The 23,381-nt window shown below is 50.2% G+C and overlaps 1 protein-coding gene across 1 annotated transcript in view; it reads left to right on the forward strand.

Moving 5' to 3' along the window:
- The window catches only part of JPH2 (junctophilin 2), a 63,816-nt gene that overhangs the window by 21,692 nt on the left and 18,743 nt on the right, over positions 1-23,381 (forward strand). Inside the window, 1 exon segment of the mRNA XM_087445242.1 lies at positions 1,686-2,466. Coding sequence (XP_087301368.1) covers positions 1,686-2,466 — 781 coding nt within the window.

Here is a 23,381-nt window from a genome sequence, read left to right on the forward strand (position 1 = left end):
GGGGAGCAGGTTTGGGGTGGAGCCCTGGGGAGCACAACAGGGTCGGATGGGGGGTGGGAGCAGGAAGACACTTCATCAGCTTCGTATCAGCTTGTTCGTACAACTCAGGTGCCCTCACGCACTAGCACAACTTTGTAGAATCCCAGTATCACACACATATCTTTTCTTCCAGAGTTTTTCAGAGATATTAACTCATGTAAACCTCCAACAACTCTATGAGGTAAGAGGCAATGATTATCTCTGTTTGCCAGATGAGGAAGCTGAGGCACAAAGAGGTTCAGTCACTTGCCCAAGGTCACACAGTCAGTGAGGGCAGAGGGAAGATTCGGACTCAGCAGCCTGGCTCTGGAGTCTATGCTCCCAACCACTACTCTGTGCTGCCTCCTATCAGATAGAGTCTTGTTCCCAGGAGCTCACGCGTTCACGCTCATGGACACGCGAGGTCTTCATTGTTGACATCTCCTTGTACACATCACTATCCTGCATGCACATGGTCTTACATGCTCTGTTTCACTAATGCCCTCAACCTCACACACTCATATAGCCTCGAGTGCCTCATGTTACTTTGTGCTTTAACACTCAGATGGCCTTGCACACTCAGAACCTCTCACACATCCATAATGTCGCCTCCACAGGACCTTGGGCACTCTCCCCACTGTGTTCACACTGCATTGCACACTCATGATCTCATATAGTCCAAAGACACCGACATGCATGCTCATAAAAGTCCTCTATACACATGGCCTTGCACAAATACACACTCTCCCATGCTTTCCAACACAGTCCATGCTCTCCAATATTCACACTACTGTGAAAACTCACTGATCTGTTCATGAGCTTCACGTTGTACACTAGGATTTAACCTTATAGCACCTTGCCTGCTCACATAATTTGGCACTCTTTGACCCTCAAGGTCTTGTACCCTCACTCAGTTTTGCCTTTCCTTGCACACTGAAGACCTCAAATGCTCTCATAACCTTATGTTACATCCCATTGTCACACCCGTGTGATCTCAGTCACCCTCTGTGCACACACTGCCTTGCACACTCATGATTTTACATGTTCCCACTACCTTGCACACTCCCACAAATGCAAATATTCACGTTACTGTACAAACTCACTGTCTTACCCACTCATGCTCTTGCACATTCGTTCTCTCTTGTGTGGTTCAAAATCTGTGCACATTCATTTAAGTTCACGGTCATGGAGCCTCACCTGCTCATATACAACTTCACACTTTAAAACTGACTCACTCAGCCTCACCCTATTTTGCACACTAAAGACCTTGGTGTGTTCCCACCAACAGAAGTACACCATCATGCAAACTCCTTCTGGCTTGTCCACTTGTGTCCTTGCCCAGTCGTGTAACCTCATGCACTCCCAGGGCCTCACTTGCTCACACAACTTCACACATTGATGCTCTGCCTCACACAACCCTACTCTATTTTGCACACTTGTGACCTTGTCATGTCCCCACCAACAGAAATATTCACAACATTGCTCAAACCCCTTCTGTCTTGCACACTTGGGTAACCTCACCCAATCCGAGCCTCACCCAACTTTCATAACTTCAAATTCCTTGCCCCTCGGATGGCCTGGCCCACTCCAGCCCTGGCACGCCCAGGTCACCGTGCACCCAGGCCCCGTCGTGCCGCCCCACTGACGCGCCCTCTCCTCGCCCGCAGGGACTTACCAAGGCCAGTTCACCAACGGCATGCGCCACGGCTACGGCGTGCGCCAGAGCGTGCCCTACGGGATGGCCGTGGTGGTGCGCTCGCCGCTGCGCACGTCGCTCTCGTCCCTGCGCAGCGAGCACAGCAACGGCACGGTGGCCCCGGACTCGCCCACCTCGCCGGCCTCGGACGGCCCGACGCTGCCCTCGCCGGCCATCCCGCGCGGCGGCTTCGCGCTCAGCCTGCTGGCCAACGCCGACGCGGCCACGCGGGCGCCCAAGGGCGGCGGCCTGTTCCAGCGGGGCGCGCTGCTGGGCAAGCTGCGGCGCGCAGAGTCGCGCGCGTCCCTGGGCAGCCAGCGCAGCCGCGTCAGCTTCCTCAAGAGCGACCTCAGCTCGGGCGCCAGCGACGCCGCCTCCACCGCCAGCCTGGGCGAGGGCGCCGACGAGGCCGCGCCCTTCGAGGCCGACATCGACGCCACCACCACCGAAACCTACATGGGCGAGTGGAAGAACGACAAGCGCTCGGGCTTCGGCGTGAGCGAGCGCTCCAGCGGCCTCCGCTACGAGGGCGAGTGGCTGGACAACCTGCGCCACGGCTACGGCTGCACCACGCTGCCCGACGGCCGCCGCGAGGAGGGCAAGTACCGCCACAACGTGCTGGTCAAGGGCACCAAGCGCCGCGTGCTGCCGCTCAAGAGCAGCAAGGTCCGCCAGAAGGCGGAGCACAGCGTGGAGGGCGCCCAGCGCGCCGCCGCCATAGCGCGCCAGAAGGCCGAGATCGCCCTCTCCAGGTAGGACCCCCGGGTAGGGGCAGAGGGCATGGGCCCCACTGGGGGAGGGGTCCTGGGGCAGGGCAACCTAGGAGGCCGTGTCTCCAAGCCTGTTTGTGCTTCCTTCAACGTCAGGGGTTCCCCCTCATGATCTTTAGAGGGTTAATTGGAGGCACTTCAGCATATGGTGTCACCTGTTCACCCGTCTATCCGCTCAACTACTCCAGTCCACCCATTCACCCAACCCCTCCATTCACTTAACCATTCCATTTACCCAACCTTTCTAATATCCGCCTGAACAACCATCTCTCCACCCAACTTTTCACCCCACCCACCTACCCACTCCACTTTCTGTTTACCCATTCAACCATCCAGTCACCCATCCATCCACCCAACCCTTTCATTCACTTAACTTGTCTACTACCCACCTGCACAACCCCTCCATTCACCCAATCCCTCTATCTATCCAACAATCTCCAGTCACTCAGCCTCTCTAACATCCACCTGAACAACCACCCATCCACCCATCCATGCCCTCATCCACCAACCACCTCCGTTCACTCAATTGCTACCATCCATCAAGCTACCCATCCTAACATCCAGCCATGCATCCATTCACGCAGCCACCTCCATTCACCCAATTACCTCCATTTATCCAACCACCCCATCACCCAACCATGCTTCCATCCACTGAAACAACATCCACTCCCACCCACCTACCCAATAATCCACCCACCCACCCACCCCGCCACCTCCATCACCCAACCATACTTCCATCCAACAATCCATCCACACTTTCCATTCACTCAATCCCTCCTACCCACCCACCCGCCAGCCTTGCGTCCATTCAGCACCCACCCTTTCATTCATATTCAAACCGTTCTATGTCTTCTCATTGTACTTCAGAAGTTCTAATGTTGTCTTCAAACATTTATAGCACCTACTGTGTGCATGGTACTATTTTAAGTGGTTTACAAATATTGACTCATTCAATCTCCTTTACAACCGTCTAAGATCAGTATTATGTTTATTTCCATTTTACAGATGGGCTAAATGAGGCTCAGAGAGATAAAGTGACTTGTCCCAAATCACCCAGGTAGTGAGTGACCCTTCCTAATCTCATCCCTATCCTCCTATCCGGCTCCATTTTCTACCCCTCTTGCCCTGGGCTTGGATTTTTTTCTCTGTACTAGTCACACTGGCCTTTTATCATCCTTCTTTGTTTACTCCTGGCAGAGGCCTTTTGTTCCTGCTGGTTCCTCTGCCTGGACTGCTCTTCCTTATTCTTATTGCCCACTTAATTCCTACTCCTCCTTTGGACTCAGATCAAACCTGACTCCCTTGGAGAGCTGACGAGGCCCAGGCGCCGTCACAGGCCGACTCTCACTCAGCAGCATGGACGTTTCCTTGGAATGTCTCACAGCTGCAACTTTATGTTGTTTATGTGACCTGTTTTTAACCTACTTATAAAGGGCTCCCTATGTGCCAGTCGCTGTTTTGAGGTCTTTACATATATTAACTCATTTACTCCTCACAAGATCTTGACGAAGTAGGTGCTGTTATTGTCCCCTTTTTGCAAATGCAGAGTGAGCTCCAGGGACAGCAGCGGGTGTGGCAGGACAGCGGTGAAAGGCATGCGCCTGTCCGGCGCCTACAGCAACCCTGCTGGTGGCTCTGACGGCCTGGGCTGGAGGCTGTGGCATTGTGGTCTTCAGAGTTAAGCAGACCCGGGGCCAAATCTTGGCTCTACCGTCTTTGAGCTCAGAGACCTGGGCAGATCCGTTTGCCTGTCTGAGCTTCGGTTTCCCCATCTGTGGCACCACTACTTCTTAGTTGTATGTTCTTGGCTAAAGCATCCTCGATAGTCTCATCTATGAAAATGGGGTTGGCCTGACAGTTAAGAAAGATAGGGCAGGTCCAGTGGTTCACAGACCAGTCTTGGGGCAATTTCCTGGGCATCCACCTCTGAGATGGAGATCAGTGTGCAGGGAGTTTATGGGGGCGCCCTCAGGGTCATGGCTTGTGGGGAAGGGAAGTGAGCAGGACTGGGCAGAGGGAGACTCTGGGCTGCAGTGCAATCTCTGCAAAGGCCTCAGCCGGCCACAGGGGGCGCTGCGGTGGAGATGACCTTCAAAATTGTCCCACGTTGAGGCAAGGGAGCTGGACCTTTCCACCCTCTGCATTGGTGCAGGCTACCCTCCAGAAGGGGGCATGGCCTGGGGCTGGACAGCTCTCCTCAGCCAGGGGCAATCCGTGGACAGGGCTGATGGCGGCAGCACTCTGAGCAGCTGGGGGCCGGGGGAGAAATAAGTCCTCAGTCCTGAAACTGGGTGGCATGTCACAGTGTCCACTCCAGTGCTGGACATCTAGCAAGGGCTCAATGACTATCACTAGTCATTGTCGTCATTCAATGAGTTCGTTTTGCGGATGTGGAAACTGAGGCCCAGAAAAGGAATGTAATATGCCCGAGGTCACCTGGCAAGCACATGGGTGAAGCAGGCTGCAGCTGCCAGCTCTCTGGTCCCAAAGCTTTAACCAGCACATCTTGCTGTCTCTAACTCGGTAAACTATAAATTGCCACGGATGTGTGAGCAGTTAGTATCATTAAGGTGGAAAGAAGGTATGGGTGATTTTCTTAAGATTTCTTGGTTACGGGCAGAGCCAGGCTTACGAACAGGTGACCGCATAACTGACTGTTCAAACCTGGATACTTTTGGGAGTAAAAGGGGACACTTTTTAAAAATAAAATTTTTATGTTGGAATAATTTTAGATTTACAGGAAAGTTGAAAAATAGTATAGAGTTCCCATATACTCTCCTCCCAGTTTCCCCCACATTAAACTTCTTTTGCTGTTGTTAGTGCCGTTGAGTCAATTCCGACTCCTAGCGACCCTGTGGACAGCAGAGCGGAACCCTGTCTGGTCTTTTTGCACCATTCTCTCCCCTTCTGGCGCTGTATCAGACAATGCTCCCCTGCTATTCACAGGGTTTTCATGCCAATTTTTTCAGAAGTGAGTGGCCAGGTCCTTCTTCCTAGTCTGTCTTAGTCTGGAAGCTCCGCTGAAGCCTGTCCACCATGGGTGACCCTGCTGGTATTTGAAGTCCTGGTGGCATAGCTTTCAGTGTCACAGCAACATGCAGCCCCCACAGCATGACAACCAACAGACGGGTGGCGTTGGTTCCGTGACCGGGAAATGAACCTGGGCTGCATTGGTGTGGGCACCACTTCTTGACTGCTAGACCACCGTGAACTTCTTACATTACCAAACACATTCACCAAAGCCGACATGTGTACGTTACTATTAACTAAACTCCAGACTTTATTTGAATTTTACTAATTTTTCCAAAATTTTACTAGTTAGTCCTTTTTCTGTTCCAGGATCCCATATTGCATTTGGTTGTGTAGTCTCTTTAGTCTCCTCCGGTCTGTGACAGTTTCTCAGTCTTTCCTTGTTTTTCATGCCCTTGACAGTTTTGAGCAGTACTGGTCAGGAAGTTTTTAGAAAGTCCCTCAGTTTGGGTTAATCTGATGTTTATCTCATAATTAGGTTGAGATTATAGGTTTTGGGGAAGAGGACCACAGAGGTAAAATGCCCCTCCCTTCACATCATATCAGCGGCCATGACCTTGACATGACTTATCACAGATGGTGTGGACCTTGATCATTTGGTTAAGGTGGTGTCTGCCAGGTTTCTCAGCTGCAAAGCTACCATTTTCCCCTTTCCATACTATATTCTTTAGAATCCAGACATTAAGTTCAGCCCATACTTGAGAGGTAGAAGGGTCTGGAATTGAGCTCCAGAGGGAGTAGTATCAACATATATCATTTGGAATTCTTCTGTAAGGAAGATTTATCCCTTCTAAAGGGAACATTTTAAATTATTATGCCAAGTGTATATAGTTATGACGGGCATAAATCAGGACTGTCCTGGGCTCCCCCACCGGGACATGGCACAGCTTACAGTAGGTAAGAGCTTAGACTCTTGATTTGGAAGACCATGAGCTGGAATTCTGGCTCTTCTACTGAAGAGCCGTATGACCTGGCCCAAGTTGCTTCACCACTCTGAACCCTGGATCCTCTTTCTTCCTAGGGTTGTTTTGAGGAGTAGATGAGCTAATGCTTGTACAATGCCTGGCACAGAGCAGCCAGCAGTGACAGCAGTCATTGTCATCATCTAATGTGTTCGATTTTAAAGGTGAGACAATGCAAGCTTGGGGAGAAGGAGGGATTTCCCCAAGCTCTTGCCTGTAGGGGACAAAATCTTGCCCCTCTCTACTCCTTGCTTTCCCTTCCCTCCTTGTCCTTCCTACAGCACCTGTGCCCTTGACTGTGAAGGTGTTGCCCTCCCTCCAGGAGGCTGCCAGGTCCAAGCCAGGAACTGAGTCTCTGGAGCAAGAAGGTGGTGTCCAGCTTACTCCACGTGGTGCTGCTCCAGGGGAGAGCAGGGGGATCTGGATTCCCCGGGTGTCTGAGGAACGTGTCCTGCAGGCCTGCAGGGTTGGTGCCTGCCATGAGGGGCGGGGAGCAGCTCCCTGGCTCGGTTTTAAGCTCAGACTGAATTTCCAATTAAGGGAAACTTTGGGTTAGGAGGAAAAGCAGGGTTGTCTCCCTCCCAAGGGCTTTGGTGAGTAATCGGGCTGCAGAGGAACAGGAAGCATCCCCAGCAGCCACCAGCCTCCTCGGCCCAGGAGGCTTGGGTCTCTCTCCATTGTGGCTGCGGGCTCCTTGCCCCAGGCTTACGTGGAACCTGTCAGCTCAGAGTCTAGGATCAGGACAGCTTTCCCAGGAAGAAGGGAGAAATCTGAGACGTCTTATCCTCCTAAAATGAGCTATGGATTGAAAAAGATTCTAGACCTGTGCTGTCCAATATGGTAGCCACTAGCCATATGTGGCTATCGAGCTCTTGAAATGTGGCTGGTCTGAACTGAGATGTGCTATAAATATGAAACACACACTGGATTTCAGAGACTTAGTAAGAAAAGAACATAAAGTAACCTCTTAGTATTTTTTATATTGATTATATGTTGAAATGATTATATTTTAGATATATCGGGATAGATAAAATGTATCATTGTAATTAATTTCACCTGTTTCTTTTTACTTTTTGACTAGGGCTACTAGAAAATTTAAAAATTACATATGTGACTCACGTTATATTTTTAGTGGGCAGTGTTGCCCTAGACCCATTCGGGGCCCTAGGAGATAGTCCTAATCCTTCACTGACCAGATGGGGAAACCGAGGCACAGAAAGGGACAAAGAAATACCCATAGCCAGTAAGTGTTTGAGGGGGAACTAGCCTCATGTCTTCCGATTTTGTGGCTAAGAGCTCTTTCTGTAACGCCTTTTAAGGTCATGGATACTGAGCCGTGGAGGGAAGCTGGGATGTTTGGGGAGGTGTCTAAACTTCTCTGGTTGCCATGCCAACACCCTGATAAATGGCTCCTTTCTGGAAGGAGCACAGTGAGTGGTGAAGAGTGGGGCCTTGGCTCCTCCTCCTGCTTGCCATGTCTTGTCTTTTCTCCAGACTTCTATTCTTTCATCTCTAAAAGGAGGATAATGATTTCTACCTCAAAATGTTTTCATAAGGGTTGAATCAGAGACTGTACGTGAAGTACTCGCCCAGGGCTGGAAGCAGGGAGCACTCAATGTTAGCTGCTATTGTCACTGTCACACATTCTTCTTGTTTTTGTTGTTGTGCCCCCGCAGCGGGGCAGGGGCTGGCCTGCCGGAGTTCTCAGCTAGCCCGGGGCATGAGGTTCAGAACATCTCAGGTTTTGTACCAGGGTGGCATCAGTGTGGCCCTGAAGACAGGGCCCCTGAACTGGTCTGTCTCCTGTTCCCCCACCTGCCTGCCCCCACCTCCTCCCCAGACTGGCCCTGGAAGCTCCCACGTTGAGTGCAGGGCTAGAGTTAGCTTTATGAGTTTCTGGGAGGTGAATTTCTCAGGTGAGCAGGAGCCCGTGTGGTACAGTAGCTAAGGGCTTGGGCTGTGATGTTGGATAGACCCAGGTTTGAATCTGGGTTCAGCTTCATATAAGCTGTGTGACTTTAGGCAAATTACCTCACCTCTCTGGCCTCACTTTCTTCTTTAGTCAAATGGGATTGTATTAAATCCTCCTTCAAAGTATTGTTGCAGAGAGTAAAAGAAATAGCCCATGGAAAGGGCCTGTGCTTTGAAGGTGTACAAGGAGGCAGAAGCTGTTGTTATGAATCCTATGTCATTCTGTGCTGATCTGAGAGTCCTCCCTGTGAGTGAAATGGCCCTGAGGGAAGGCCCTGTCCTCTCACAGTCCCTACAACTGTGTTTCCCACCCTTGCGTCTTATGCGTGCCACAATCCCAATTTTTGCTACATCCGTGAACCACTTCTACTTACCTTTTTAATCTCTATCTTTTTTTAAAGTTATTTTATCATAATGGTTTATAACATTGTGAAATTTCAGGTGTACATTATTATTTTTCAGTTTCTGTATAGACTGCATCGTGTTCACCACCAATAGTCTAATTTTTATTCATCACCATACATGTGCCCCTTTACCCTTTTCACCCACCCCCCAAGCCTCTTCCCCTCTAGTAACCACTAATCTGTTCTCCTTGTCTATGTGTTTGTTTATCTTCCCCATATGAGTGAAATCATGTGGTGTTTGTCTTTCTCTGTCTGGCTTATTTCGCTAAACATAATACCCTCAAGGTCCATCCATGTTGTTGCAAATGGGACGATTTTGTCTTTTTTAAGGCTGAGTAGTATTCCATTGTATATATACCACATCTTCTTTATCCATTCATCAGTTGATGGGCACTTGGGTTGCTTCCACATTTTGGCTATTGTGAATAATGCTGCGGTGAACATAGGGGTGCATAAGTCTCTTTAAATTGTTGATTTCAAGTTCTCTGGATAAATACCCAGTGGTGGGATAGCTGGACTGTATGGTATTTCTATTTTTAATTTTTTGAGAAATCTCTATACTGTTTTCCATAGTGGCTGCACCAGTTTGCATTGCCACCAGCAGTGTAAGAGGGATCCGTTTTCTCCATATCCTCTCCAACATTTATTATTTTTTTGTCTTGGTAATTATAGCCATTCTAACAGGTATAAGGTGATATCTCATTGTAGTTTTGATTTGCATTTCCCTAATGTTTAAATCAACCTACTTAAAAATTCTTAGTACAGGGGCCGGCCCGGTGGTGCAAGCAGTTAAATGCGTGTGCTCCGCTGCGGCGGCCCAGGGTTCGCCAGATCAGATCCCAGGCGTGCACCGACGCACCGCTTGGCAAGCCATGCTGTGGTGGCGTCCCATACAAAGTGGAGGAAGATGGGCATGGGTGTTAGCCCAGGGCCAGTCTTCCTCAGCAAAAAGAGGAGGATTGGCAGATGTTAGCTCAGGGCCGATCTTCCTCACACACACAAAAAATACTTATGTACAGTTGTTGCAAAGGAAGACTTCTGTGTCACTGTTGAAAATGGGAGACCAATATCTTGGGGAGTTCTGAACACGGAACGATATTATTCAAGTCTGAGGGTCAAACTATTAATGTCAGAGGTGCTGAGCCTGAAGTCTGCTCTCTTTTTGCATAAAAGAGACACTGGCAGGAGACGGACAGATGTGAAAGACCTGTCGGCACCTGACCGGTTTGTCTTTAATGAACAAGAAAGATGGAGCTGGTGCTGTTTCAGATTGTGACTTTGTGCTGCCAACACTCATTTCCAGCACCGCGAGGATATGCAGACCACCCAGGAGGAAAGGGCCTGGCCCTGGACTAGGTCTCAGGGAAGGTCTCTGTAATTGACCATGTTTGAGCTTGTTTATTTAATTTTTATTTAAGAAACATCTAGATAGTCCCTATCTCTGGGAGCCAGGCAGGATTCTGAGTACCTTACATCTATTAACTTAGTTAATCCTCAGAACAATCCTATGAGGAAGGGACTATTATTCCCATTTTACAGATGAGGAAACTGAGGCACAGACAGGTTAAGTATCTCAAAGAAGGTTGGTCATTCAGCTGAGGAATGGAAGAGCCGGGAGTTGGAGCCGGGAGACCTGGTTCTAGGATGCTCTTAAGGGTGATCTGACCTTTGGCCAGTTTTCTTTCACAAATGTTGATTAGCACTTGCTGGGGCACTGGGCACCCGATGCATCAGCGTGGTCAGCCTCCTCCAGGGACTCACAGCTTAGTGGCGAAGACAGACGGGGATTGGACACAATCAGTGGTGGTTAGAGGTAGCAATGAGCAAAGAGTGGCTAACTGTCGCAGGGGTGGTCTGGGAAAGCTCCCAGCGGGGGGTGGGTGACTCTGGTTGGGAGTTGGCCAGCTGGAGAAGAGGGAGCGAAAGGTCGTTCCAGGTAGAGGCATGGAGGTAGGAACGTGTGTGCTGTATTTTGGGAGTGATGAGTCATCAGGATGCTGGAGTGGATGGGGAAAGGGATTAGAGATGAGGCGGGGAAGGCAGCCTCGGGCCAGCTTAGGACGGGCTTTGAATGCCAGGCTGAGGAGTTTCAGACTTACTGTGCGGCGGGCGCTATTCTAAGTGCTTAGCGGAATTCACTCGTCTCATTCTAGCTGCGGCGCGTAGAGATTTTTTTAAGATGTCCCGGGTCACACAGCTGGAAGTGATGGAGCTGAGTTTCTGGCCCCGCAGTTTCTGTTCTTAGCCGCTACATTATTCTGCCATTTCAGATACAGCACACTTCTCCCTTTATCTTTCTCGTCTTTTTTTACGTTGTTCAGAACAACGTACTTTTAAAATTTAAGGAAATTAAGAATCATAAAAAGTAAGAAGCAATAAAACCCTTCTCCTGCTTCCATCTCAGTCGCCCCTCTGAAATAGCCATTGTTAACAGTTTACTGACAGCATTCTTCCATTTACCTATTCTGGTTTTGTTTTTGGTTTTTTCACATCTGGTACCACCTAGATAACATATATAATGAACCTATATACCGTTCTTCACCTTGCTTTTTTGACTTAATATGTTTTGAGATTTTTTTCATCTTATGTAAGTAGCTCTGCCTTATTCCTTTTTTTTTTTTTTTTTTTTGTGAGAAGAGTAGCCCTGAGCTAACATCCGATGCCAATCCTCCTCATTTTGCTGAGGAAGATTGGCCCTGGGCTAACATCCATGCCCATCTTCCTCTATTTTATATGGGACCGCCACAGCATGGCTTGACAAGCGGTGCATCAGTGCGCGCCCGGGATCCGATCCTGTGAACCCTGGACCACGGAAGCAGAGCGTGCCCACTTAACCGCTACGCCACCGGGCTGGCCCCGCTCTGCCTTATTCTTTTAACAGCTGTATAATATTCCATACATCCGTTGGATGTACCATGATTTATTTAACCAAATTTCTCTTGATGGAGATTGAAACCATTTCATGTTTTCATGATTACAAATGAGGCTGAAGTGAACATCCTTGGACACATATTCTTGCTCACAGAGCTGGTTAAAGGGATGGCCCAGTCTGGCACCTTATCCTGTTGGGGACATTTGAGCATCGTTGGTATGCATTAGAAATGCAATACCAATTACCCCAGGTCTTTGTAGGGGACTGACTCCTAACATTCACTGTCAAAATGTAGTTCTGGTGGTCTCTCTCCTGACAAGGTCCACAGTACCCTTGAGCGGATTAACCCAAACTAACAAAAATCCAAACCACGCCTGTCTAATGTCCTGCCTCCCCGCCGTATGTTCAATACATATTTAAGAATAATTGTTGCAAGGGGTACCAAATTATTAGCTTGCTGGGGTGCCCTCATGTCTCTGCCTGTCTTAGCTTGCACAGATCTACATTTATGGGTTAAATTCCTAGAAGTGAAATTGCTGAGTCGAAAAGAATAAAAAGAATTATTATCAGAACCCCAATTAATCTTCAAAAGGGTTGCATCAAATTTATACCCCTCCCCCCACCAATAGTGTACAAGAGGGCCGTTTTCCACACACCCTCACCAACACCATATACTATCAGTCTTTTGCATCTTTGCCGAATTATTTGGGACAGTCACGTGTTCTATGAACCCACTATCAACTGCCATGCTCATACGGGCAAAAGTTTGCCCTTGTTGTGTGTCTGGCTCCCCTCCTGAGATTCCTCCTGGATGTGGGGTTCCATTGACGGAGATTAAACTCCCTGAGATGGCCTTGAAATGTTGGAAAGACCCTTGACTCTCGACTCCTGCCCTCCATCACATCCCTCCTTGGAGAATTGCCAGATGGACAAAATCCCTTTGCTCCCGGAGACTGAAGACTGGGGTGAGTGGAATTTCCTGAGTTGTCAGAGCTGGATTCTCGTGACATACACGAGGCAGCTGTGACTCCAGCCGGCCTCTGGGCTGAGTGATCTGGGGAGGGAGAGAAGAGCTCGCCTGGGTCCCTGGCAGCAGGAAGACATTCAGATACTGGGGCAATGAGTTTGGGGGAGCCAGGCCTTCCAAGCTGGGAGAGTAGAGAAGCAGAGCAAGGGCTCAGCGTGCTCCCATCCATCCTCAGAAGAAGCCGATCAGAGCTGGAAGACACCTTGGAGAGGACGCAGCCCACTGTGCTTGTTTCACAGATGGAGAAACTGAGGCCCAGATAGGGACAGCGACTCAGGGTCAGAGGAGACAGAGGAGAGTGGCCAGAGGGTGGAGTGGGGGAGGGTCTCATGAAACCTCGGTTTGCTCCTGGGTCACATTTAATAAATCCACTGGGCAGAGGACAGGGCTCTGAGAGGTGGAAAGGAACATTTTTATCTCCCCCACCCTCAGCCCCATAAAGTGTACTTACAATCCAGCTCCAGAACCTTTCCAGCTTCTTGATTTTTTTAGCATAAATAGCAAAATCAGAGAACAGACAGGCTGACAGCCTGCACCTTCAAGAGAAAAATGCCCCTTTCCCCAAATGCAAGGGTTTCCCCACGTCCCAGTGAAAGGTCTGATCAAGTGAGGCCAATGTTTGGCCCCGTCCCTGGCACCTGAGCTGTGCCCCAGCAGTGCCAGGGGCTTAGGGGTCAGCACGGGAAGGGCCCGGACACAGGGTGTTGGAATAATAGTAATGAGGATGATAGTTGGGTAAGTGCTGGAGGGTCGGGCTGCCTGGGTTCTAGTCCTAGACATTCGCTGGCTGCGTGGGTGAGTGATATCTCCCTAACCTTTCAGCACTCCCGTTTCTTCATCTCTAGGATAAGGATCGTGAGAGAACCCGCCTCGTGGGGCGTATGAGAGGATCAAGTGCTTACAACAGTGCCTGGCGCAGATCAGGGCCCCATTCTCACTGCCGGGGGCCAGACTCTGTGCTAAGTCCCTTTATATGCATCATCTCATTTAATCCTCATGTGGTAGGGGCTGTTTATTATATTGACCCATTTCACAGATGAGGAAACTAACTAGCCCAACGTCCCAAAATAACTGACACAACCAAACTCTGCCCCCTTAAGCACTGTTGGAAGGAAAAGTCTTTCAGCTCTAACATTTCAGGTTACCAGCCATGCCTGGTATATTCTGTGCCTGGACCTTGGTGCCTGACCATACTTTTCAATGGCGGAGCGGTTGAGAGCATAGGCTGGGGACACTGAGAAATTGAGGTTCAAATCCTGCTTTGCTACTCGGCCGTATGTCCTTGGTCCTCTCTGAGCCTCGCTTTCCTCGTCTGTACAATGGGGACAGTAACAGCCGTGTCTCCCGGTTATGGTGAGGACTAAAGGAGATGATGTGTGTAGAGGGCTGTGCGTGGTCTTGGCGCTCGGCAGGTGCTCGGTAAGTAGAGGCCGTGGGCAGTTTTATCATCCTTCTTCTTAGTCAGAGACTCAGGCGAGTGAGCATGGAGAGGCCGGCAGGCTCCTCCTCTGAGCTGCCTCCTTCCCCAAGCGCAGGCGCCTCGCTCCCCCGGGTTTCCAGAGCCCAGGCCAACTACCACTCAACTTCCTAAATCCACACCAGTGAGGCCCTGCCATTGGGAGGGGAGGTAAAAATAAAGCCCCATCTTCAAATCCTTCAAGTAAACACCCAGCTCTCTAAAAATAGCGCCTTTGCAACAGGTCTCCGGAGCCAAGCTGGGCTTAGGGGATGGAACTCGGTGAGGCTGGTTCTCGCAGCCAGGCAGGCCCAGGCCAAGCCTGCACATCACCCCGCCTTGCCGCTGAGCCTCTGGTCCTGAGGGGGCACCAAGTGCCCCTTATTTGTCTCCTGCCCCTTCTGTCTGTCTCCACTACCACCGGCCCCTCTCACCGCACCACTGTAAGGGCCCCTCATCAGCTCCTCATTCCCCTTCCTGCCCTGTACTCTTCTCTGCACAATAGCTGAGGGAGCTTTTAAAAATGTAAGCCTGACCATGCCACTCTGGTCAGCAAAACTTCCATGAGGGCTTTAGTTTGGATTCTCCTGAAAACAGAGCCTGAGACAAGGAGTTGGGTGCAGGTAGTTGATGATGCCAGGAAGGAGGAGGTGAGAGGAAGTGAGTGGGTAGAGTGAGACGGGGAAGAAGGAAAAGGCTGTATGAGTGTGTGTTATGGAGGCGTCGCTGCAGGCCACGGGGACTGGATTGGGCTGGGACCTCTGTACAGAGCTCTGCCCGGACTGTGTACCTGGATGATGGGGGGCTATGGGCAAAGCGTCATCCACTGGCTGCAGTCCCCCATTCCTTGACGATTTCCCCTGGGGGCATAAATCCCCTGTACTTCCGTGTGTGCTTGCACTTGAGGTGGGGGGGAAGGGGCCTCCTGCAGCAGCAGAGCAGGTTCTGGGCAGAAAGCGGAAAGCTGTGCTTGTGTGGGGCACTGACAGTGCCAGGGGAATCTTCCCATACGTGGAACTGCCCTCCACAGCTGGGGTGAAATTAGAAGATGCAGGAGATGTGATATGGGCATCAGGGGTGTCTGCTTGTAGGAGGAATTTCAGATTCCTTCCTTTGGCCCACAAGATCCCTCCTGTCTGGCTCCAGCTTACCCCCCAGCCCCATCTCACACCACTCTCCCCATCACTCACCTTCAGCTGCAGTTCCTCCAAAGAGCCATTCTCTTTCCTGCCCATGGTCCTTTGCACATGCTGTTCCATTTGCCTGAAATGCTTTTCCCTCACTCTTTACCTTGCTGACACCTTCTTGTTCATCGGGCCTCACCCAGCTCAAATGTTTCTTCCTCAGGGAAGGGAGCTCTGAGCTCCTTTCTTGTCTGGGTTCCCTGTTTTACGTATTTCTGGCACCCTGTGTGCCCTGCCTCAGCTGCCAGCCCCACTGTTCTTCATCCTCTGCCTTCCCTGCTAGGTGTACACTCCTTGAGGACAGGGACCTGCGCGCCATGTGGGCATATGCCCGGAGAGCTCTAGGAACAGCGAGGAGCCCAGCGTGGCTGACGTGGAGTGAGAGAGGAGGACAATAGAGGCCAGAGAGAGTGTGGGGGTGGAGCGGGGACAGATCACTAGCCAATATGGGAGCCACTAGCCACATGTGACAATTTAAAATGTGAAGTAATTGAAATTAAATAAATTAAAAGTTCTGTTCTTCGGTCACGGTAGCCACGTGTCAGGTGCCCGAGGGCTACCGGATTGGACGGCAGAGATACAGACCGTTCCCCTCATTGCTGGAAGTCGTATTGGGCATGCCTTGGTAGGGCCCTGCAGGTCATCGCAGGCCGACAGCCTTGCCCATACATAACTGGGCACACTCCCTGGGGTCCTTTCCTCACCTCCCAAAGCGGGTATGATTAAAGCACGCGAGGCCATTTGGGCCAGCCCCAGCCAACGTTGGAATGCCTTTCCCATCCTCCTTGCCAAGCGGTCCTTCAGTTGCTGCTTCCATATCTCCAGGCGTAGGAGACTCGCCACCTCCGAGATGGTCCAGGCCAACTTTGGACAGCTTTGACTTTTGAATTTGCTAAAACCAGAAGAACGTTCTGTCTCTCCATAGCTTCCATGCATTGGTCCCAGTTCTGCCCTTGGGGACGAATCAGTTAGAACTGTGTTCAGCTGCAGGTAATAGAACCTGCCCGTAGTCCTAACCACTGGGCTTATCATCTCACATAAGAAGATCAGAGAGGCAGTGCAAGGCTGTCGTGGCTGCTCCAGGATGTCCTCGGGAACCCACCTCCACGTGTCTCTCCCTTCTACTCTCCTTAGAGTGTGGCTTCTGTCCTCGTACTCAGAGATGGCCACTGCACCCCTGGCTTCACCTCTCCATTCCACGGCAGAGGTCAGAAACATGCAACAGCTTTTCTTCCTGAGGAAGTGAAGCCCTCCCAGGGATTTGCATCTCTTTCTCCAGAAGGAGTCACATGGCCTTCCCTACGTGCAAGGAACCTGGGAAGGTGAATATTTTTAGCAGACACATTGCTTCCCGAAACGAGATTAGGCTTCCATGAGTGGGGCAGAAGGAGAGAGTGGAAACTTGGTGAGCAGCTAGCAATGTCTGTCCCTGCAGAGATTTAAAGATTGTGATCTTAACAGCCCCGAGTCTTCTCCAGTCTCGACTTCTCCAGTCCCTTTCCTCAGCCTCTGTTCTCAAGTCTCCTCACTTTGTCCATTTTCTGATGGAGAAACAGAGGCACAGACATCATTTAGTCATCAAGAGCTCAGGTTTGGGGGTCGGATAACACTGGTTCCTTGGCCAAGTCACTTCCCTGAGCCTCAGTTTCCCCAACTGTGGAATGTGGTAGAAATTAGTATAGTACTTACTGCTGAGGGCGTTGTGAGAGCAAAAGGAGATAAGCCACATGTGCCTGGCACACAGTCATCATCAATAGTGGCCGTTGTCATTTTTATTATTATAACTAATATTGTTGCTCTTACTTCAGTGATTCCTTCTGTGTTGGTGAAGGTACAACCAGAGAGCCCAGGCCGGGTGAGCTCTGCCTCACCAGGGTGGTCTAGGTGTTTCCATATCCCAGCAGTCAGCCCAGGGTGACCTCTCTCCTTATGTCTTAGGAAGGGGTGTGGAGTGGGACTGCAGATGGGAAGGAGGGGCTGCAGTGGGGACCCATCTCTAAAGCCACCTTTGGCAGAGCCGCATCCCTCATGGGGCTGTCACGTTACTGCTGAAGCACTGTTCCCATCGGCCCTGGCTCGGGCAGGCCTATCTGAGAAGGGGGTATTGCCACAAGATCACGGCAGCCTGCTGCTGGACCTGTAACCCCAAGGACTTGGTGTGGCCTTTCCAGAAGCCTGGCCAAGGATGGGGGCCCCAGGAGCGCTGACCCACCAGGTAGAGGGTCAGAAATGCCACAGAGCAGGTCATCTAGAAGGGAACTTGTCAGAGGCTAACCTGGGGCAGCCCCCCGGGCCCCAGGCCTGCACCGTTCTTCCCTGACCACCGCAACTGGGGTGATGTAGAGACAAGCATCCTGCCGCAGAAAAGCCGCCCTGGAGCCTGAATTATTTCTTCCTGTATGTTTTTAATAGGTTACCATTAATATGGTTCAAAACCCCACTGTTATAAAAATGTCAAGTCTGACTCCTCTGTCCGTCCCTTTCTTGTCAACACCTCAACAGCCCATAGACAGCTGTTGTTCGTCATTTCTTTCCTTTCCTTCCAGAGTCATTTTATGCATATCTTAAGGGGGAACTTATGAAATTGCTAATATTTGACCATTTTGACCTACAAAATGGCAATTCTATACAGTTCCACCTAACATAAGCAAAGGCATGTCTAGATTCCTATTTTTCTCTTTCTTACACAAAAGGTAGCATATTGTACATACTTTTCTGAACTTTTCCGCTTTTTTCTCTTTGCTGTGTATATATCAGAGATCTTTCCATATTGTTCCAAATAAAGAACTTGATCAGTTTTTTTAACACCCGCATAGTATTCCATTATATAGCTGGATCATAATTTATTTAATCAGGCCCCTGTTGTTGAATGTGATTGTCTGGGTAGTTTCCAGAATTTTGCTGTGTTAGATAAAGTATGTCTTGTGGCTCTGCTGTCTTCAGCATATGGCTTTATCCTCCTCATTCCACCCAGGGCTCAGTGTATCTCAAGGATGAATTCTCTGAAGTGCAGTTACTGGATGAAAGGCTCCCTGAGGTGGTTGTCCCATTCTGTCTTCCCATCCACGTCGTATAAAGGGGAGAAGGCCTCTGCCACTCACGTGATGAATGACCTTGGGCAAGTCCCCACCCCCTGGGGGTCTCCATTTCCCGGGACCTGAGCTCTCCTTGACTCGTCTTTGGGAAAACCAGCCGTCCCAGATTCGCCTCTTTGCTTGGCCTTTCCCACGCCTCAGCCACGTGCGGCTATTGTTGCGGCGGCTTCTTTGGGAGATGACTTCAGCCCTGACCGAGGCCAAGGCAGCCCAGTGAGGTCAGCACGGAAGAGCGGCCAGAGGGACCAGCATGGGCAAAGGCGCAGAGGTGTGACAGCGTGGGGCAAGGCAGGGTTTCCCAGATGCCAGTCACTGATGTACCTTCCTGAGCCATGCCGTATCCACGTACCATCTGGGTTGTTATTTCCTTACTATTTAAAAAATATTTGAACTTTCTTAAACTTGAATTTATTTTTATAAAGTAACTTTAGATCATTACCATAAATAGAAATCTAATGTTAGTTAAAGAGAAGTTAGCCAAACACACACGCACAAGAAAAAGAGAAAAATACAATGAAGCAAAACATCATTAAACCGTCCGTCTCCATACTGCTGCCCACTAAAAGCTCAGATCAAGGCTGCTCGCTGCTCTGCTCTCTCTATGTTAAAAAACGGAAATACAGTCACGAGCTGCATAACGACGTTTCGGTCAATGAAGGACAGTGTATACGACGGTGGTCCCATAAGATTAGGACCACATAGCCTAGGTGTGTAGTAGGCTCTACCATCTAGGTTTGTGTAAATACACACTGTGATGTTCACATAACGACGAAATCACCTAACAACGCGTTTCTCAGAACGTATCCCCGTCGTTAAGCGACCCATGGTTGTGTAAGAGATGCATTAAAGACATAAGCACCAGATAAGACTTTCTCATTGATAAAATCAGGATGGTTGAAATCGAATTTTAAAGGACCAGTGTTACCTGACGAATGTCCTGGTACCACCTATCATTAAGCACCCCATACTTTAGAGACACTAGCCTGAAAGACAGGTTTCTCCTCTCCCTCCTTGAAGAGCCTCAGAGGGTAGGAAAGCCAATCCAGGAACTAGAGTTCTAGGTGAGAGGAGCCCAAGCTTAGAGAGACCTTGCACACAGTTGGCACTCACTAAATGCTCATCAGTGACACATTAATGGGCCTCAGGGGCTCTTATGAAAGAAAATCAGGCATTCACACTAACAGGTGCCTTCCTGAATCTTGTCCAAAGAGATTGTCCTTCTCTCCTTCCGTCCTCTTGTGACAAACGGTTTCCCTCACGGCTGAGGCTTGCTGCTGGAGCACTAGAATCAGAGCCCCCCCAGAGATAAGGGGATAGGGGGATAAGGGGATAAGGGGAACTTGGAACCCCTCTTCCCACTTTTCCCTCATCTTCTTCTATCTTTCATTTGTTTGTAGGAAACAAACACACACCCGGATGTAGAACAGATCAGGCACAAGTTTATTTCTCACTCACATAAAATCCGAAATGGGTGCTCTCATCAGTGGGCAGCCGTCCTCCAAGCAATGACTCAGAGACCCGGCCTCCTTCCATCTTGTGGTTGTGCCATCTTCAACATATGGCTTTTGAGGTCATCAAGGTCTTCTGCCTCAAGCCAATGAAAAGGGAAAACACACAGAAGGATGCAAGTGGAAGGTTTTTATTGGCCAGGCTGGGAAGTAGGGCACATCATGTCCTCTCACGTTCTGTTGGCCAGAATCCAGTCACATGGCCATGCCTTCCTGCAAGGGAGGCTGGGAAATGGTCTAGGCATGTGCCCAGGAAGAAGAGGAAACTGGTTTGGGGAACTGCTAACTAATATCAGTCATGCTTAGTGAACATGGCCTTCAAGGTCGTTTATCATCTGCCTCCATCCTATCTCTTCATTCACCCATGACATTGTCAGGCTGAACTTTCCTCAGTTTCTTAGACACGCAGTATGTGAGTGTGTGTATGCATGCGTGTGTGTGTGTATGTGCGTGTGTGTGCATGAGTGTGTGTTTTCACGCCTTTCTGTCCCTTGGCTCCTGCAGTTCCCTGTGTTTAGAATATCCATTACTTCTTTCTTTTCTTCTCTGACCAGCTCACACAGATGTGGAAATAAGACCACAGCCTCAGAATTTACAATAAAACTTTATCATTTTCCAAGGATCACATGCAGGGAGGAAAGAGGACATCTGGACACAGCCAGGAGGGGTCCTCTTCAGCTCCCCCAGATCCTTCACAGAGTCAACTGCAGGTTTTCTTTTATACACAGACGCCGCCTGAGACCCACTCTGAGAATTGTCCTGCGGTAAATAGGGGAGAGGAGATCTTGTGGTCATAGATGGCAAACCTCAAGAGCTTTTTTCAAGAAAGCGAGTAGCCTGTTTTTCAAAGTGGTGGGGCAGGGGTCGCAGACATTGCCCAGGGAGGAGGTAAAACCTAAGGGTCTGAATCTGCTGAGACAGTTAACTTGTTTCTAGTTAATATCTATTCCGAGAAGTATGTGCAGATTAAATAGCTCTGGGAGGAGGGCCGGTCGGAGGTGGCAAACACTGCTTCCTTGAGTTTGCCAATTTCCATGGTGTAAATACTGCCACTGTGGCCCATTTCAGGCTACCGCGTCACTGAATGCAGAGCGGGGAAGACGTGTGAATAATTGGCTCTCGTGAACAGGCAAGAGCTTGTGTGAACGGCTCTAGCACACACTTAGCCCAGGGCTTGCTTTCTCCGCCTCTGCCCTGCTTCAGGCTGTAGCTCAGAGATGTCATCTGCAGGGAAGCTGACCATATCCCTTTTCCTTCTGGGCTTCCTATTTTGGAAGCCTGAACATTCCAGCTGGATTGTTTTCCTATAGATCTTCTCTACTAGGCTATAAGTTCCTTACGGCCAGAACTCTGGTTTTAAGTTTCTTTATAAGTCTGTTACATCGTCGGATGCCTACTCTTAGTCGGCACCCAGGAAACGCTTAGAGAAGGCAGGCAGGAAGGAGGACAGAAGGAGGTGGGGGAGTGAGGGGCCCGGCCAGGGAGTCAGTTCCTGCTCTGTGACTTGTCGGCCGTGTCACCTCAGGCACATCCCCTCACCTGTCTAGGCTTGTTTCCTCATCTGTGAAAAAGTCTCCTTCATTTTCCTCTGCTCTGCCAGGCCTATCACTGCATAATGATTATGACAATAATAATAGTAGTGGCTACTGTTTACTCATTCAACACATTTTTATTAAGCATCTCCTGGGGCCCAGACCCTGTTCTAGGTGTTGGGGTTTCATCAATGAACAGAAGCGACAAAAATCGCTTCCACGTGGAGCTTACGTTCTGCATTTGCAGCGTACCATGAGCTGAGCGGAATTTCACAGGCAGCTTCTCGTTTGGTCCCTGGGCAACCCTGAAGGGCGAAGGCATTGCTAGCCGTGCTGTGCCGCTGCGGGAAGCGAGTAGCAGAGTCCCACGAGTAGCCAGAGGGCAGCCAGTGCGTAAAGGGTGGAGATGGGACTTGATCTTGGCATCTGGTCCCAGGACCTGGCTCTTAGCCATCATGACATGCCCTTCCCTACCCACAGGCCCCTTCCTGCCCACCTCTCTGCCTTTGCTCAGGCCGTTCTCCCCACCCTTCCCAGAGTGCCCTCTCTGCATTTGATTGTTCCCAAGAACACGTCCCTCAGGCCCACCCACGACCTGACTTCTCCTTGATGTTGTCAGTTTTGTGTCTCGGGCTCTGTCTCCAATTCCCTCCTCCTTATCCGGCCAACTATGGTTGGTCACCAGGAATGGAATCTTTCTTTAGTTTGCTCCCTCACAACCCCTCCGTCCCTCCCCCTCGCCCCACCACCCCAGGGCCCAGGCATGGGCCCAAATGAAGAGCTCAAGAAATACCTCTTAATGCATTGAAATCTTAATTTTCCCTTGGTCTGTAGCTCAAGTCTCGGTTTTAGACGTCTTCATTGTAAGGGTTGTTTATTCCTCCTGGGAAATCTGAAGGTCTGATCTTTTAAAACAAACAAAACCTCAGCAGCCCTTGTGTGCACCTACTGTGTGCTTGGTATGGCGTTCCGTGCTGCAGGGCTTACTAAGACCACAGACATGGTCCCTGATCGTCAGCCTCAGTTGGCATCTTAGTGTGGTCAAGGCTGAGAGGACCACATGGCCCTGTGTGCCTGGGACAGCCCTGGTTCCTGCTAGGTTCCAGGCTCCCTCTCACCCCCAGCTGCCCTGGTTTGAATGATAAGCTCTCTGGTCATCCCAAACAAAGCCTGAGGACAGGACCCCTCTTGCTGCTGTAAGCACTTTGCAAATACCAATGCATTTAGTTCTCCCAACTCTGAGATTGGTACTATTATTCCTCATTTCACAGATGGGGAGATGGGGGCACAGAGAGGTAAAGTAACTTGCTCAAGGTCACACGGCTAGGAAGAAACAGGGCTAGGATTTGAACCCAGGTCAGCTGGTGCCAGAGTTCTCCCGCTTAACAACTACCCCAGTGAGAACTTCTCTAAGAGGTCTTCCCTGATCCTGTGCTCAGGGCTAGACATGTCTCCCCCTCCCCCACTCCACCAGGAGCTATGGACTTATCCCCGTCGTGACTGCTGGGATGTGGTTTTGTGACAGAAGACAGCAGAGGGGTCGTAATCCCCTCGGGAGCCCTCATGCCTGGCACAGCGCCTGGGGCCAAATGAAATCTCTGGAAATGCTTTTCGAAACAAGGGATGCGAGTTTCCAGGGCTGGGGCTGGGCTGGGCCCCTCCTGGGGTTTCTTCCTCCCTGTGAGGCAACAGGGATGCCAGCCCCCAGGAGCAGATGTTGCTGCCTGGAATTCTTTCCCAAGGCTCCTTATCAGTTTTCAGAGCAGCCTGGGGTGGAGTCAGGGGGGTGTCCGGGACACTGGAGGCTGTTCTGGGAAAAGCTGGAATGTCACAGAGGAGCCCCACCTGGGGAGAGG

Source organism: Ceratotherium simum, chromosome 21 (genome assembly GCF_057802395.1).
Source record: "Ceratotherium simum simum isolate JZ-2026a chromosome 21, ASM5780239v1, whole genome shotgun sequence".
Taxonomy (NCBI): domain Eukaryota; kingdom Metazoa; phylum Chordata; class Mammalia; order Perissodactyla; family Rhinocerotidae; genus Ceratotherium; species Ceratotherium simum.